This window comes from Arvicanthis niloticus, chromosome 22, assembly GCF_011762505.2.
Source record: "Arvicanthis niloticus isolate mArvNil1 chromosome 22, mArvNil1.pat.X, whole genome shotgun sequence".
NCBI lineage: Eukaryota > Metazoa > Chordata > Mammalia > Rodentia > Muridae > Arvicanthis > Arvicanthis niloticus.
In genome coordinates this window covers 28,409,093-28,427,218 of record NC_133429.1, presented here as the reverse complement: position 1 = coordinate 28,427,218, position 18,126 = coordinate 28,409,093, and the positions used below count along the sequence as shown (strand labels likewise).

General features: G+C 37.4%; 1 protein-coding gene across 2 annotated transcripts in view; it reads left to right on the top strand.

Moving 5' to 3' along the window:
* Mettl25 (methyltransferase like 25) overlaps window positions 1–18,126 on the top strand; it is a 70,889-nt gene that overhangs the window by 4,770 nt on the left and 47,993 nt on the right. Inside the window, exons 2-7 of one of the 2 annotated variants that reach the window (XM_076920117.1) lie at window positions 719–812; window positions 1,386–1,515; window positions 4,046–4,210; window positions 7,154–7,260; window positions 11,415–12,005; window positions 14,682–14,829. In XM_076920117.1, coding sequence (XP_076776232.1) covers window positions 1,440–1,515; window positions 4,046–4,210; window positions 7,154–7,260; window positions 11,415–12,005; window positions 14,682–14,829 — 1,087 coding nt within the window. In that variant the 5' untranslated portion in view covers window positions 719–812; window positions 1,386–1,439. The remainder of the gene's footprint in view (window positions 1–718; window positions 813–1,385; window positions 1,516–4,045; window positions 4,211–7,153; window positions 7,261–11,414; window positions 12,006–14,681; window positions 14,830–18,126) is intronic. The other variant, XM_076920116.1, reaches the window with a different exon arrangement.

Genomic DNA, 18,126 nt, shown 5'->3' with positions numbered 1-18,126 from the left:
TTCTCCTTGTACATTACAGTATGATGGATATTTGTAAAGTTTGTAGGATTTAACAGACAGATTTAACTTTTGGCTATTAAACAATTAACAATTAAACCCTGTAGTCAACTATCGTAGAAGTCAAAGCCTTAAAAACTTTTTATTAAATTTTCATGGGATAAAAATTTTTTTTTTAGAAAAAACACATTCAATTCGTCCACCACTTGGGGAACATTGTGCTTTTTATCCAAAGGGAAACTGCCATGAGGCTTTTGTGCAGTGCTGGAACTGACGGGGTTTGCCCCACAGCAGTGATGGCAGGGGTTTTCAGATGAAAGACAGTTTCACATCAGCTGGATGTGAATGGGAGGCACACAGAATGTGAAAGATAAAAAGATGTTTTCACTTTAACAGTAAGTGAAATGCTATTGATCAACACAGGAAGATGGAAAAGAGAAAGATATGTCAGGAATAAGAGTATTTGTAGAAGTAAATACAAAAATACTTTTATATCATTGTGAAGATAATTATCAAGAAGATACTCTTGCCAGTATCTTCCTGAAATTCTGGTCCATTGGCTGTGTGATTAATGATTTCCTCAACCCCGATAATGCAGTTATATCTGTAACTAGTACATATTTGTATCTTATACTGTGCTCTGTCTGCTCTAAGTCACTCTTGTCTCCCACTAACATTGTCAGCAATCAGGCTGACACGAGATTTTATGCTTCCCTAACAGGCTCAGTGGTGCTATTGAAGTCCTCGTAGAGGCCTCAGTGAGTACAGCCACTACGGAGTCTTAGGAGAATTCCGTAGTTGATGATGCTACAATAGTAAGTGAATTGAAATATGCTGTTGTTCATGCATGCATCCATCCATCCATCATCCATTCATTCATGCTGTGTGCAAAATACTTTTGCTTTATAACTGAACATGGAACAGTAGTAATTGTTTCTAGTAGATGTCACAGAACATCTTACACATGTATTTTACTGTCTTTTCATAGACATTAATTATCTCATATTATATTTTAATTTCTAATTATATTTTAATTTCTGAAACCAAGATCATTCTAGTGGAGAGGGAAATATTAAGAGGAGTAAAGAAAGTGGCTACAAAAATAAGCAAGTGTGTAATATCTTAACATACTGCTTCAGATTGATATCAGCCAGAGAAGTTGCCAGACCTGATTCTGATAGTCACATCCATCATAATGCCTGCTGTTGTTTTGCCTGGTGTGGCATGCAAAATAACGTGGGGATTAAGAGCAGAGTGTGAAGTCAGACTGCTGTGGTTTTTCACCCCTGACAGTGTGTGCACATTTGAATCAGTTACTATCTTGTCAAGTCTTAGATTTTTCCACTGCAAATGACATAAGAGCAACAATTAACTTACTCAAATGACAGGTAAAATATTTAACCGTGCCTGGAATGTGGTGTTAAACATTCAGTATCTTAGCAATGGGACAGTGTGGTATGAGACCTGATGGAGCTCGTCTTCCCTTGCTTCTTATAGGACACTCAAGTGTGGTAACAGGTAAGGAGTTTTGAAATCTTACTTAATTACCAGTATACACTCATTGGTTTCATTTCTATTTTTAAAGCTTTGTGCATTTTTCCTCAAAGGTTCTCATGGTCTGTGTGTTTGACTCCTGTTTTCCTGTATATATTGGCATCTGGTAGAAGTGTTAAAAGCAAGTTAGAGGTATCTTGGTATCATGTTTTGAAAGTAACCTCTCCTGCCTCTTTTCTATCATATTTTCTAAGTTGTTATTGTTTTTAAATCTTACTTTTATTTATTGTTTTGTGTGTGTGTGTGTGTGTGTGTGTGTGTAGTGTATGCATGATTTGTTAGCATGGATGCCTACATAGCATACCTTCCTGAGTCTGTGGAGGTCAGAGAACAAGGTGCAGGAGTCAGTTCTGGCCTTCCACCACATGGGGCCTGAGGATAGCCTCCAGGGCCGGCTTGCTCACCAGCTCTCAGTTAATCTGTTTTACATACTGCCTTGTAGCCTCTCTTACAAGAGACCCACCATGGGATAGTGATAACAAAGAAAATAGAAGCCAACACTGGAGTAAGATCAGGAACCTCCAGTAGAGGGCGCTGTAGGCAAAACAGTCAAGCCTTGGAGTGTGCAGGTGAAGCAAACAGGCTGCAGATTTTAACAATGAAACTTCCCTGTGAGGAGGAATGTCTGCACCCAACTGAGAAATAGCCGAAGCCCCACTGCAGCTGCAGCTTCTCTGCTCCTAGCTGCCAACCACAAACTGTCACACATCACCATGACACACGACACACAGTGCTGTGAGGACCGGAACATCCGGAACATCAACTTCAGCACTGGCCGGTGGCCGCCTCATGTGTGGATCACAAAAGAAAGGAAAGATCATTCTCCTTTCTCCTTCTCCGTGAATCTCTAAAAGCAACAAACCGAGTCTCTCTCAAAGAGAGAGAGAGAGAGAGAGAGAGAGAGAGAGAGAGAGAGAGAGAGAGAGGAGAGAGAGAGAGAGAGACAGACAGACAGACAGACAGAGAGAAGAGAGAAGAGAGAGAGAGAAAAGTTACCTCAGCTGTACTTTTATGATCAAAATAATTTTTAATTGTCAAACTCTCGACTGAGTAAACTGATTTTAACTCTAAAGATATAAGATTGAATCAGAATATATACCCCTTTAAAAATTAACTATTGTTGAAAACACTTTAACTTAGGCATTCAATAGCCCAAATTGGGGGGGGGGGCTGTAATTAAAAGCAAATTAATAGCGTTTAGTTCAAGTCAAGTTGGAATCTTTTCAAGAATTTTCAATAGGATAGCTAAGTTGATTTAAACATTCACTTTTCCAACAGAAACATCACATTTCTTTCTGTTGGCAACATTGCCCAATACTGACGATTATAACGGCCCCTCTGCTCACGGCCACTTAATAGTCTTATTCTATCACACGCTAAGAAACTGCTCCCCTGGACCCTGCAGATGTTGAGACTGCTCTTAAACCTGAAACTCTCACTTAGTAGTTGACTGAGTTTCCCCCACTGCATCATATCTAAATATTTTGATGTAGATTTTATTACTTTTGGCTGAATCAGTAAACTCAGCTTGTAAAATGTCCCAAAATCTATATTGAATAAACTCACCATAGTACCTTCGTGGTTTCATTTTCTATGTAATTGATTCAAAGTTGAAGTCACACATCTCTGCTATTTTTTTTAATAATAAATATCACACATTATAACACCAAATTAAGACATACTAGTTTTACAAAGAAAGCATGTATATGCAGAAGCACATAGTTTTTATTTAGAATTTGAAGATAACATGTCTATTGTTTTCAAGCTTTGTGTGAGAGCAACAGTTTTCTTTGTGTTTCAGTGGACTTTTAGTGACAAGGTTCATGACGTTATATATTATGCTGTTCATTTGGTTTTGGTAAATCAAAGTTGTTCCCCAGAGTGAACGCCTTGCACATTTGTTCAACACTGCATTTGTTGGTTTTGTGTGCTTGCTTTTAGTTTGTTACACTTTGATTTGGTTTTGAAAAATATTTTTTAAATGATTTGGACTGTTTTATTCACTAAGGATTTATGAACTGCTGTGTGTAAATTAGAAGGAAAAGGAAAAAAAAAAAAAAAAACTTTAGAAAGAAATTGATGTCCCTTGACAATGCCGTAAAAGAATACAACTTTGTGATACTGTTGAACAGGAATCAGGGACAACGGTGTGGGAGAGACGGACAGCTGAACATGCACAGCTGTGGGAATGAAAGAAAGACAGTTCAGAAATTAGATAATTACTCTGCAGACTTCAGACTTCTGCTGCTGGTGCTCCTGGAAAACACAAAAACCAAATTGTAATTTCATCTTTAAAGACATGATTGGAGAAAATGCTAAATCCTGGTTTTATGGAGGCTGAGAGTTTAAATAATAAACGCAAAGGAACTGTTGGGAATGTAACAGAGACTGAAAGTTAAAGCACTGTAAGCTGCCGTACAATCCCAGTTGTTCATTTGCTATTTTAAAAATCTCAAACATAACTGTTGCTAATCTTTTATGTCCGACTTTTTAGGTTTCACTGATCTCCCCAAAATATTTTGTGAAACTTCTCAGAAGCTGTTGAGTGTGGAAGCCTTTGCTCTAACTGCAAAACACTACTCTGTGCAGAACTTGGGACTGTGTACTCCTTTTGAGCAGTTGCTTACAGCCCTCCGAGTAAACAAAAACCAGAGAATTGGTATGTGTGATTATGATGTATACTTACGCGGTTTAGGTACTTAGACGCAGTGTGTGGCTCGTTGACGTATGTCTGTCCTGTATAGTCTTAGTTTATTTATTGTTGGATATTATCAGCCATGATAAATTAGCTCATACTGAAGAGAAGAGATTCCCTTATCCCGTATGCAGAGCTTGTATAGAGCTCTCTGCTCCTTCCTATGTTAGCCTCTGAGTGTCTCTACCACAGTTAGTTTCACACTCTCAAACATATTATATTGTGCTATTATAGATGTTAAAATACATGAATTAGTTTTTATTTCAGTGGGAAAATGGTTTCTCTATGGCTGGTTCTTAGGGAAGAATATGAAGAACGTGGAGGGTGGTTGCTGGGGAAATGTGTCTGAAAGTGGGGATTGTCCAAATTAAAACTCAGGTGGCTGGATAGATTAAAACTCATGTCCATAGTTATGTAAAATGTCAAAAGATACTCCAGTTAAAAGGTAGTGGTCAGGAGGCTGTGGTTTTAAAATCAGGCTGTGTTCCATGCTGAGGAACAAGCTTAAGTAGTAGGGACAATGGGTTAAATTCTGATTACATCAGTGATAAAAATATGTGACCTTTATTGTTTCCTAAGGTCTTTTATGTCTGCTATCTCATTTGACTCTCAGTTCACCAAGGTTTTTTTTTTTTTTTTTTGAAAGCTATAAACTTAGACAAACGTTGCTTGAATCTTGCCATGAATCCTGATAGTTTTGACCCAGATTTACCAAAGCCCTCCCTGTTGCTGTTAGGACGCCCACACATGCTTCTTTAACATCTGAGACCTTTGACCATCAGTTACACATACCGTATTACCTGAAAGTATTTTAGCACATGTTCATAAGAACCCAATACATTCCTACTTAACCTATAGCAAGGTGATTTATTCAGGACTTTAACTGTGTGTTAGTAATACTGTCTAATAAGCAGAATGTATTTAAATTTATCTTAGTGTTGCAGAAATTGTGTATAGCTTCTTTTTAAAAAATTTTTTTTGATTTTTTTTTTTTTTTTTAATTTTATGTATGTGAGTGCTTTGCTTACATGCGTGTCTGTGTACAAGTGTTTGCCTGGTGCAACCAGAGGTCAGAAAAGGACATCTGAACTAGTTTTGAGCAGTTGTGAGTTGCCATGTCAGGCAATCACCGTGTCCTCTGCAAAACTAACAACTCCTCTTCCTTCTGAGTCATCTCTCCAGCCTGCTTTTTTCTTAGTGTAGGAATCAGTCTGAGCTCAGTCATGACATATAGATGTAGTGTTTAAATCCCTTCCATCTAGAATTTTACCTCGGTTCCTTTTTCTTCTTGTTTAATTCTGACTCTGGTAACTTGACATATGCAGGAAGGTTTCTTTGATTATTTCACCATGATTAATCAGCTTTACCGTTTTAATTGGAATGCTGATTAACTTGCTTTTTCATTCACTTCACTAAGAGGCATATGTAATTTTGTCCTATTACCAGTGATTAGTGTTTGCTGGCCAAAGCAGATCCACGGAAGCCCTTCATTGTAAAGGGAGCTTATCTTCCCCTTCTAATACAATTTTTTTATTTTATTTTTATTGCTGTTCTTCCTTTATCTCGAAGTATTTTAATCAAAGTTATTTTCACATGTCCATGTTTCACTGGAGCAAATTACAAAGGACTTTGGGAAGTCATGGCTGGGGTAAGGGTGTTCTGGCTGTAGTTGAGTTCATCAGCAACATTTCTGTTGTCATTGTATCCGAAGCATAAGTACTTTATCCCAGAGGTTTCTAACTGGCCACAACTGAGTGACCTCTCATTAAGGATGGTCTGCCTAGCCTTCCCCTTGCCTTCTGACATTTTAGTAATATGTGTTGGGTATCAAAGTGAGAGAGAATAACAAATGTGACCAAGATCTACATGGATGTTGTCTTATACCAGTGAAAGAAAGCTGACATCACAGTGTAAAGACAAGCTAGTGACAGCAAGCTGCATAAGGGGAATATACCCCCATCCTGGAGTATGTCAGTTTGTGTTGTGTTCTAGGCTGGTATCTGTCATCAGAATGCCATTGTATTAAAACCATTTACTTCTGGAAACATCTTGTTAGTAAGGTTTACATTTTCCTATTGAAGAATAAGAGGTTCAGCCTATACGCAGGCGTGTTGCATGTGAACACTACCGCACCATAACAAATTTATTTCTAGCCCAACCCTAAATTTGTACTTGCCACCACCCAATTCCCACAGGTCTGATGATGCTGATTGCCTTGTTATATGTGCTTTATGTTCTAGAACATACAGTGTGTGTACTAATGTGCTTGTTGTTGAATGTTCAGCAATACTATATACTATATTCGTGTATCTAATAGTGTATATAATTATATACACTTTATAGTAGAAAATAGCCACATGTGGTTACTAAGCACTTTAAATATGGCTGATATAGCTTAGAAGTTTAGCTTGCATTTTCGCTTTGGTAATTTTATGTGTGAGTGTAAATAATCGTATGCTTGGTAGCCACTGTATTAGACAGTACAGATAGAAAAATGGCTGCTCCTTTGCCTGTTCTTGTAATTGGACATATTTTCTTGGTGTGTGGGGGTTGGCTTTATTTTTATGTATATATATTAGAATGCCTTTTCCAATTTTTTGCTTGATTATCTTTTTACTCTGTTACAGCTATTCTTTGATGACAAGGGTTTTTTGTTTTGTTTAGTTTTGGTTTTGGTAGTTTTTTTTTCACTTATAGTTAACTATTTGTTATATTAAGGAATGATTTTAATAATCTGTGAATTTTTATTAGTCCAATTTAAATCATAAATGTTAAATCATACATTTACACAGATACCACAATAGAACATAAGCCATTTTAATGTTTAATTTAAAAAGCTGTGACTTTTGTGTGACAACTGAAATTCTCCTTCATAGCAGTATTCTAATTTTCTTTATGTTTGTTCAGATGAAAATGTGAAGGCGATTGAGTTTATGAATACAAAAAAATCTCATGAGGTTCAGGCAATGTCAGAGCTAATCTGCAGTATTGCTGATTACTGTGGCTTAAAGCAGGTAAGAATATTTCCTTACAAGTCTTACCCATCTTCGGTGTCACTCAGATTTCCTTTCCTACTTTTACCTTTTATTGGACTGTTGTTCTCCACCCCATCCTCCTCTTCTCAACTTTCCTTTCCTTGTTTATTTCACTTACCAAAGAGATTACAGACAATACTTCAATCTTCACTGAAAGCACTGTCACGGAGCCACACCAAGCTAGAGTAAGGCAAAGGCTATTTGCTGTATGTTGTTTTTCAGAATGTTATGCATCTGTATTTATTTTGCATTTATATGTATTACTACATACACCAGTCCTGTGGTTTGAATGTGGGACACTCCCCATAGGCTCATATATCTGAACACTTGGTCCTGAGCTGGTGGTACTGTTGTAAAAGTTATGGAATCTTTAGGAAGTAGAGCCTTGCTGGAGGAAATACGTCACTGAGTTTGTGGCCCCACTTCCTTTTCTCTCTTTTGCCCTGCTTCCTATGTGTGAATGAAATGTGAGCGCTCTGCTTCCTGGTTACCAGGAAGCATGTCCTCATGCCCCTCTACCATACCTTCCTGCCGCGGTGGTGGTTAGACCCTCTGCACCTGTAAGCCAAAATGTAGTCACTGTCCCAAAGTTGCTTTTTGTCAGAATATTTTATCGTAGCAACAGAAAAATAATACACATGGAGTTGGGGTTGATTTATTGCAATGACTTACTGAGTCTTGTCTAGCTAATCTACGAATGGCTGTCTATGAACGGAATGTCTGAGAATCCAGTAGGTGTTTAGTTCACAAGGCTGGATGTCTCAGTTGATCTTCAGTATATACTGGAATTCTTGAGAGATAGGCTGTAATTCCAGTGAAAGAATGGACTTGCTGGTTAGGTGAGAGAGCAAGCAGGCAAAGAGAGAAAGCTTCCTTCTTCCATGTCCTTAGAGAGGCTTCAAGCAGAAGGCATGGATCAGATTAGAGGTGGATCTTCCACGTGAAAAGATCCGAATAAAAAAATGTGCCTTCGCATCTCAAAGGTCTGTCAGAAGTGGGTCTTCTCACTTCTAATTAACCAAAAGCCCTCACGGGTGTACCCTTCTATCTTTGATTTTTAACCCAAGATAGTGACAAGTTGACAGCCAAGAATAGCCATCACAGGTACCTAGAGAGCAAGACTCCATAGATTTTAGGGTCAAATCTGTAAAAAGAAAAAGTCAGAGAAGTCTTCTTTTCCTGGAAGGCAGTACCTAGGAAAGCCCCATCTTCAGCATACAGAAGCTATAGAACCTGGGGTCCAATGGGGCAGGCTCCATCCTCAGCTGCCACTTAGACTTGATGGTGTTGGCACATGATACTCATTTTGGAGGTATAAAAGATGTAAGACTGAGGTAGTCATGTTTTCTTCTTCCATGACTTTACAGGGTCATTGAGACCTGACAACATGTGACAGAGGCAAAGTCCCAGTGAGGAAATCCAGGGAGGCCATTGTAAAGGTGAAGTCTGAGTTACTGTGCACAACCTGAGATGTTGGAATGTCAGAACTGTGGGAAGACTGCCAAGGAAGGGCTGTATACAGGAAGGAATCAGTCTAAGAGAGAGATGGGTGTTTGAGGCAGCAAAGTCGAAAGGGTGGAGCTACCTAAGCCCTTTGCAAACAAAACCCAGATACTAAGCATGGAGCTACAAAGTTTGGTGGTTTTCCCTGGTGTGTTTCGGTATGGCTTTAGTTCCTCATCTTCCCTTTTTAGTGATAATGTTTGCTCTGTGTATTGGAAGTATGTATTTATGTATGTATATGTGTGTGCGCGCGCGCATGTGTGTGCCTGCATGTATGTAATGTATGTATGTACGTACGTATGTATGTAATCCCCTCTGTTCCTCCTCTCAACATTGGGTCCTTTTTCATTATAGCCCGAGTCCAGCCAGCGCTGCCTGTATTACTCAGGGATGTGGAGTTATTCACTGGAGCATGGTTTACCTGCTTGGGTCCCACCCTTAAAAAGACCTTTAAAAATGACTTTCCTTCCTTATCCACCATCAACTGTCAATAAGCCAAAAAGACTAGTCAGCCCCCTCCCTACTACGTTTAGCTATATATTCTAAATGGGCAGAGGCTGGCAAGATGATGCAGCAGAGAAAGCCACATACCTCCAAGTGTGACATCCTGAGTTCAGTCCTTAGGTGGAAGGAGATAGAAGGAAACACACACACACACACACACACACACACACACAGAGAGAGAGAGAGAGAGAGAGAGAGAGAGAGAGAGAGAGAGGTAAAACTATATTTTTTTCTAAATTTAAACTGTATTTTGTGAATAGCAAAAGCTTTAATTTTAGTGAAATTTATCTGAACTGTCTTGTCGTTCATGGTTTTGTGTCCTATATACAAAATCTTTGCCTATCTATAGATCACAAAGATTTTTTTTTTATGTTCTCTGGCAAAGTATATTATTTCTAGTCGTACAGGTTGACCTGTAATCTGCTTTTAATATTTGTTTCCTATGTGAGAGGCAGAGTTTATTTCCCTCCGTTTAGCTACTTCTTTACCACCGTATTATTTACTGAAAAGATTATTTTGTCCTTGGGCAGTCTACCTAATATTTCTAAATTCAGGTCTATTTCCAGAATCTTCCCCTGATGATTTATATCTGTTGATAGAGCACTATTAGTTTGTTTGGGTCATTGTTCTATGTTAACTTTTTGCATGTGTATTCATGTGTAGTGTGCCTCCATCTTTGTATGTGTCTTCAGCATGTGTGCATGATATATGTATGGGTGTGCTATGACAGCCCAAAGCTGACATCTGGTGGACCTTCCTTGGTCACTCTCAACTTTATTTATTGAAGCATCATCTCTTGTTGAACTCAGACCTTGCCAATTCAGATTGGCAAGTCAGATTGCTGGAGAGATCCTGTCCTGCTTCTTGGTGCTTTGCTTATAGATAGGTAGGCTCATGCCTGCCCCACTTTATGTATCTTCTGGGAATCTAAATTTAGATCATCATGCTTGAAAGACAATCTCTTTATCCACTGAGCCTTCTTCCGAGCCTATTATGTTAATTGTTGAACTAATAATATCTTTTAACTTTATTCTTTCTGAAAATCTGTTTTGTTACTTGCAGGTGATTTGCTTTCCTGTGTATATTGTAGTATATGATTTGCAGTGTCTTTAGACTGAATTAGGATTGAGTTGATCTCTGTGAGCTGAAAGAGAAGCATCGCCTTCTTAGTATTGAGATTGTTGGTTCGTGACATGAGCTATCTCAGCTATGTCTCTGTTTGACCTTTCAGGATTTTATATGACATTTATAGTTTTCAATGTATGCATCTTCTGTCCTTTGTTAAACTTACTGCTGGGTATTGTTATATTGTCTTGTTTTAAAACCTTTGCCTTCAGAATGTTTGTTACTGCTGTGTTATATATGTTCTGTTGGATCATTATTAATCTCTATTTACTTGGTCCCTTGTATTGTGGGACTTTCAGGGGTCCTGCTGGCTGGCCTGGTCCCTCAGCTAGCCCATCAAACTTAAGCAGATCTCTCCTCCACTTCATCTCTGCACTTGGCTCTCACTGCTCTGTTTTCCTGCTCTCTTTCTGCTTTTGTCCAGCTGCCTCTCTCTCCTCTGCTTCTTTTCTGCCCAAGCTTCAGCCTACAGCACTTTGCTGGTCAAACGAGACACTTCTTTCTTTAAAAAAAAAAAAAAAAAAAAGGCTATCAGCATAGTGGGAAAGATTCCTCCCCACAGCAGTGACAAACTTTTTACATGTCCTGCTAGCCCTGTACTGCTGGCACAGCAGTTAACAACTGAGAATACAACTTCATAGCCAGTTGATACAATGTATATGGTTATCCCAACACCTTGGCACATTGTTTAATACAGCAGTTATTTTTGTTGATGTCTAAAGATATTCTTTGAGATTTTCTGTGGCGATAATAGTGCCATATATGATAAAAAAAAAACATACTTTCTTCCTTGCTTCCAATATTATTTTTGTTCCTTAGTTGTTCCTTTGATTTACTGTACTATCTGGAACTGGAAAATGTTGGATAAAAATGATCAGTGATTTATTTTTAATAGAAATCAAAACATGAAATTAGCAAATATAGCATATAAAGGATATGTTGCATTTGTTACTCATCTTAATGACATATGAGGACTGTTTGTTCCTTTTTGTTTTCTTCAGGTAATTGACGTGGGTTCTGGTAAAGGCTACCTAAGTTCCTTTTTATCCTTAAAATACGGTTTGAACGTTTATGGCATCGATTCCTCAAACACTAATACTCATGGAGCTAAGGAGAGAAACAGGAAGTTGAAGAAACACTGGAACCTGTATCATTCTCAGTTAAGAACAGATGCCAATGGATTGCCATTAAAAATGCCAAAAGATTTGCAAGTACAAAAGGAAGTCAAGTGTAAGGGTGACTCTGAGAGTGTGCAGAGGAGCAGGCTTGGGAATCAAGACATGGCTGCTGATGTTTTGCCAGATTTTTCAGGGTCTGCAATTTCAATCAGGAGAAAACAGCAAAGAAATCTACTTGCTCAGCCAGTTGAGGAAGAAAATTTGTGTTTCGAAGATGCCTTTTCTTTCATAGACTTTTTGCCTGTAGATGCCATCGAACCTACTTCATCACAGGTGCCCGACACAGAAATGTCTGGACTGAGGAAAGAGAGAAGAAATGCTACATCCAAAGCAAGGGACTCAAGCATATATTCACCACTGACCTCTTTCATCACTGCCGATTCACAATTGCATGACATTATTGAAGATCTGGAGGTGATTCAACTTTCGAATTCTTTAGTTTACAAAAGTGCTGGTGACAGAATACAATTTGAGTAGCTTGTTACTGTACTAATGTGATCCTATATGACACAGTAATCCTAAGGAGCAAGAGTCGAATCCTAAACGGGCTTTCATGGTCCCCACAGCTGTCAACACTGAATAAGGGTATATATACTATGGAATACAAAACCTTCTACTCATTTCACTGGTAGATAGAAGGGCTGGCACAAATGCCAGTCAGGAAGCCACGTTATCCACAGCTTAGAGGCTCTTTAAACTCTAAGTCAAGAAATGTCTGTTTTCATAGTTTTATTATTTTGAATTGACACTTATAATAATTATAGATGTTTATGGAGTACACCATGATGTTTTTATGCACACACACAGTTGATCAGATCAGGAGAGTGAGAACAGATAGAGAGGTAATGAGCATAAAAGTTATTAACCAACATGCAGTTTCCTAGAGCAAGAATAGCTTGTGACTCTTCTTTAAGGTTTTAATGTTTTCTAAGTTATCAAGTTATGTAATTGGAAGACAGTGTATCTTAAATGCACTGTTAGATGTTAAAACAGTATTATTCAGAAGCTTCTAGAGATTATTTAGCCTAATTCCTTTAGAAAACAAAGTATCTTTTGAAGTTAATATTATTCTTTGTTAATTTTTAAAGATATTTTCAAAGGAAATGGCTAAACAAAGATTCCAGAATTCTTTAGATATTTAAATTTCTGTCTTACACAATTTTTAGAGGGTTTCCTGTTACTGATTTTCTTCTAAAGATGTTATTTTTATTTTTAAACTATATGTATATGCATGTGTCTCTATACAGTTTATGCATGTGAGTGCAGCAACTATATAGGCCAGAAGAGAGAATAGATGCCCTGGATCTATATTATAGGCAGTTAAGGCACCCAGCCTACATACTGAGAACAAAACCTGCCTTCTCCAAGAGTAGTACATGCTCTTAACTGCTCAGCCATTGTTCCAGTGCACCCCAGCCCCAGCTATGCACTTGTAAAAGGCACCAGTTACATGAAACCTTAGTCTGCATGCATTTAAAAACAATAAGTAGGTTATCTTTAACAATTTTTTAGGGTTAAAATACAAAATATTAGTGTATTTTGTCACTTAAATTTTTCAAAATGTTTTTGGAATTATATTACTAGAACAGGACAACCTAATTGTGGTAGCATATGCCAGAGATAGCATAACGACTGAAGCAAGGGGGCCCTCAATTCAAGGACAGCCTGGGAGACATGATCATAGGGAATCTATAACAAACTGAAAAGTTAAAGTTGAAAAATCATATTTTTAATGAAGCAGACTCTAAATTCAGCTATTTCCCAAGTTTATGTTCTTAGTGATACTGATATATTTTGTTTGTATAATTAGACTCATTGATGCTTAACCAGTTCTTTGATATCTCTTAAACTCGGTGTCATTTATATTTATTTTTATTGTTGTCATTTGTTTTATTTTGAGACACAGTGTTGCTCTATAAGCCTGCTAGCTGTATAATAGCCTGTAATTCATTAGGTAGCCCAAACCAGCCTCAATCTCATGGCATTCCTCTTGCCTCAGCCTCCTGACAGCTGGGACTTCTTACTGCCATGCCTAACTTTACCTATACCTTTATATTTAATTTTAATTGGTATTTAAAAATTGAGCTGTTAGACAAATAATTCTTTACCGAGCATTTGGGGGATATGAATTGTGGCTTGTGGGCTTTTTGTTTGTTTGTTTGTTTGTTTGTTTTGTTTATGTTGTGAAAGAACACCCTGAGAAGTTGGCTATGACTTTATTCAAATCATAAATCTAATACTAATGTGATCCATAGACTATATGTGTTTAAGGGTATCTCCTTAAATACTCAAAGGATCATGTAACTTCCCTGCAGTCTTTGAATCCAAACAGCAAAAGTACGTGGACACAGATTTTCTACAGAGAGGTCCTACTTGCTTTTGTTAATTTAATTTTATGATTCGTTTCAAACAAATCAAGAATAAATTACTTTGAGATGATTTTCCAGATTGACAAAATTATATGCTTGTGTACATTTATGCTCGATTACATGTGAGTACATTTGAATTAGGATTTGGGTAATTGGAAAAAATTTCATAAGACAAGTTTTACATAAAAGTCATGCTAGAAAATTGAGAGCAAAGATACATATCTTGATTTTTATTTTGTTAAATTTGATCAATGAATAAAGTAAGCAAATATGTTGGTATTTGACTAGAAATGACAACTTTGTACCATTTCTGTTTCTTATAACCATGTTTTACAAGGTAGGCAGCCTAAAGAAGTTCAACCAATAAAAGAAATTGGCTAGTATCATACAAACATTTCAAATCTCGGGTTATCAGAGTAGCTGCATTTTTGACCCAATTTTAACCTTTAATTTGCAATATCTAGTTGTTGAACAAATATTAGTTATAAAAGAAATGAGAGAAAATACAAATGAAGAAATTTTTAAAAAAGCAAAACAAACAAAAATCCCAACAGAAGCAATAGGAACAATTATTCATTTTGAGCATAAAATGATAATGTAATACTTTTTAGGTAGAATTAATCATTTAAAAGGTCCACATGTTTGAAAAGACACTTAAAATCTTTACCTGTGTAGTTTTTAACTCTCCTGTTAATTGCTATTTTTCTTCTTATCTCTACAGGACTGTTTAATGGTGGGGTTGCATACTTGTGGTGACCTTGCACCCAGTACTCTGCGGATATTTGCATCCAAGGCTGAAGTCAAGGGAGTTTGCAGTGTGGGTTGTTGCTACCATCTCTTATCTGAGGAATTTGAACACCAGCATAAAGGTAGTACGCACTCTACTTGTCATGATTTTCACTGATTTCAGTTATCAGGACTGTTTTCTGTTTCTGTTTTGGGCATTACTGCGACGTGATTGCTTGTTTTCTTTTGTTCTTGAGAACGGATCTCACTGTATGGTCTTGATGTCCTGGAGCTCACTATGAAGACAGTCAGGCTAGGAGCTCAAGGCTCCGTCAGCCTCTCCCCCCCTGAGTGCTGGAGGAGTTACAGCAGCAGTCCTCACCCTTCCCAACACTGGACCCTTTCAAACAGTCCCTCATGTTGTGCTGACCCCCAACCACACAGTGATTTTCATTGCTCCTTCATAACTGTAATTTTGCTACTGATCTGAATCATAATGTAAACATCTGAGATACAGGATATGTATATGTAACCCTGTGAAAGTCTAAGGGTCACGTCCTACAGGTTGAGAACTGCTAGACTTGAGGCTTATGCTACCATGCCCAGTCATTATTGTCACTTGAATTAGCATTTGAGATCGCATCTAACTTTGTTGCAAATTTAACATTAATAATATTAATGAAATTAGATACAATACCACCTTTATATTTTATGATCATTTCTTTGGCCATAAAAAGGATTTAATGAAGACTGAAAACTTCGTAAATATTTCTAAAATTCTATAATATACAGTATCTATTTTATAAGATTTATGTTTATAAATACTTCTAAGTTTTGCTTTCATTGTGATAGTAAAGTAATTTTCATAAATACAAAAATCTAACCTCATTCCCAGTTTTCTTCATTTCTGAAGAACTGATATCTTTTTAAAAAGAGTAATCAAAGTACTTAGATTTCTATGAGCTTGATTAGTACTTTTATTTTATTAAAATAGTAATATTCAGTTTGTGTTCTTTGGACTCTGCCTGCAAAGTAAAATGAAAGATGTGTTTGCAGCTTGCAATATAGCATTTGCTTGGTGGATTTTGAATGATAAATCTCTTCACAAGATATAGTTTCAAAACTGCTATTTCACATTTGTTTCGTATAATTTTTAGGCTATTAATAATGACTATTCCCTTATGAATTAAGTAGTATTTTAATTAAGTTTGAATAGGACATTGTTGTGGTTTGAATAAAAATGGCTCCATAGCCCATTGATTTGAATGCTTGGTCATTAGGGGGTGACACTACATGACTCTACCCTTCCAGCTTTGCTGACTCGAACATACTTCTCTGGCTGGCTCCACTCCCTGTGTGCAACTTTTTCTAGTAGACATCCCATGGCTCTGGCACTTCCACCATTCTTAGGTCCCCAGTACAATCCAGGCTTCACTTTTACAGCTTCTTGTAAAGGTTTCTTCAGGACTCCAAGCAGGAACTCCCCTGCCACACTTGTAGTGGATTTCTTAACCACAGAAGATTCTACAACCCCTTTTCTCCTATATCCTCCATGACACTAAAGCCAGAACCATATCGCTGATGCTTAGTCTAGATTGCTCTCAGCACTACTTTCTTCCAAGCTCCTATTAGGATGGCCCAGTAAGCCCAGAATATAGCAGACCACCACTTTTTAAATCTTGAGTCCCATAGTCTTCCCAAAAAGAGCATGGTGAGGCCTGCCATAGCAATATCCCACTTCTGGAATCTTCTTAGTTAACTTGTTATTGCTTCCAGCTTGAGAGAGTGAGTCCATGACCACCATGGTGGGGAACATGGGAGTAGATAGACAGGCACTGCAGCAGTATTTGAGAGCTCATATCGTGAGATAACAACCATGATGTAGAGAGAGCTAACTGGGACTAGCATGGGATTTTGAAACCTCAAAGCCCACTCCCAGTAATATCACCTCCTTCAATAATATCACAACTTCCCAAAGAGTCCCACTGACTGGGGACCAACCATTCAAATATTTGAGCACATTGGGACCATTTTCACTCAAACCACCACACTTCCCAAAGAAAAATTTTGCAATGAGCCATTGGGCTTCTTGTTTGCAGAATTAAGCATATCAAGTTAAACTTGTTTATATGGATGGATAAAATAGATTATTATAGATTGTTTCAAAGAAGTCATCAAGCATTGGGACAAAGTACTGTTTCCTGTCATATCAGCTGCATTTTATATAAGTAAGGAGGATGGCGTCAGAGCCAGTGTTCTGTAAAGAGAAACCATGACCATAACCTTATAAAAGAAGGCATTGACCTGAGGCTTGCTTACACGTTCAGAGATTTAATCCATTATAAGTGTGGCAGAAAGCATGTGGCACAAGGCGACACGGTAGTTGAGAGTTCTACATCTAGAGCTGAAGGAAGCAGAAAGAAAAGAAACCACTGGCCTGGCTTGGACTTTCTATACCTCACAGCCCACCCTCAATTACAAACTTTCTCCAACCCCTAATCCTTTCAAATAATGCCACTCCCTGGTGACCTAAGCATTCAAATACTTTAGCCTATGGGGGGTCATTATCCAAACCATCATTTGTGTGTAAGTTACTGCACATGACACTTCAAGAGTTATAAGGGAGGAGCTTTGGGAGTGGCTCATACAAGTCAATGTTTCAAGAGCTAGGACAATCAAATAGATAACAAACAGTTCAGCTTAGCAAACATTCATTGAATGTCAACTGTTTCCACTCTTATTTGTGGTAATAATACAAAATAATGTGAGGTGCCATCTTTACCTTGTTTTTATTTTTAAATGACAACTTTAGTAAAAGACGAGAGATTTAATTCTAGGAACCTTCTTAATAAGTTGTAAAAATAATTTAGACTAGAAAATGGAAGAACAATATTTAAATGCATAATTATTTTCTCTTTGTCTTTCTGGAATAAAAATATACATAGATATATTATACCTACATACACCATTTGTGTTATTTTAACACAAACATAAACCATTCTGTTACCTTATATTTCTTAATATACTTTGATGGTCTTTCATTATTCATTTACCATGTTTATATGGCCCTAAATAGGAAATGTTTGTTTAAAATCATGGTGGTTCTAATGAACAAGAAATTAAGAAATAGATTGGTAGTTCATTTTACAGTGAAGAAAACACAAAGTATGCCACCCGTGTTTAGCTCTAGTTTCTTCTAACTTTAGCTACAGTGGAGTGTAGTAAGCATTCTTTGCTGTTACTATACATATAAGTATAGTATCTGTCATACTACTATACTTATAAAACTATTATGTCTGTTTCAGAGTAGCACATCTTATCTCATTCTCAGGGGTTGAAAGTGTATTCCAGTGCAGTCATTTGAGGTACGTCTTGAAGAGTTGGGAAGTCGCTGCAGTAGTTCTCAGATCCAAGGTCAAGTCTGTGTTTCACTCTCATGC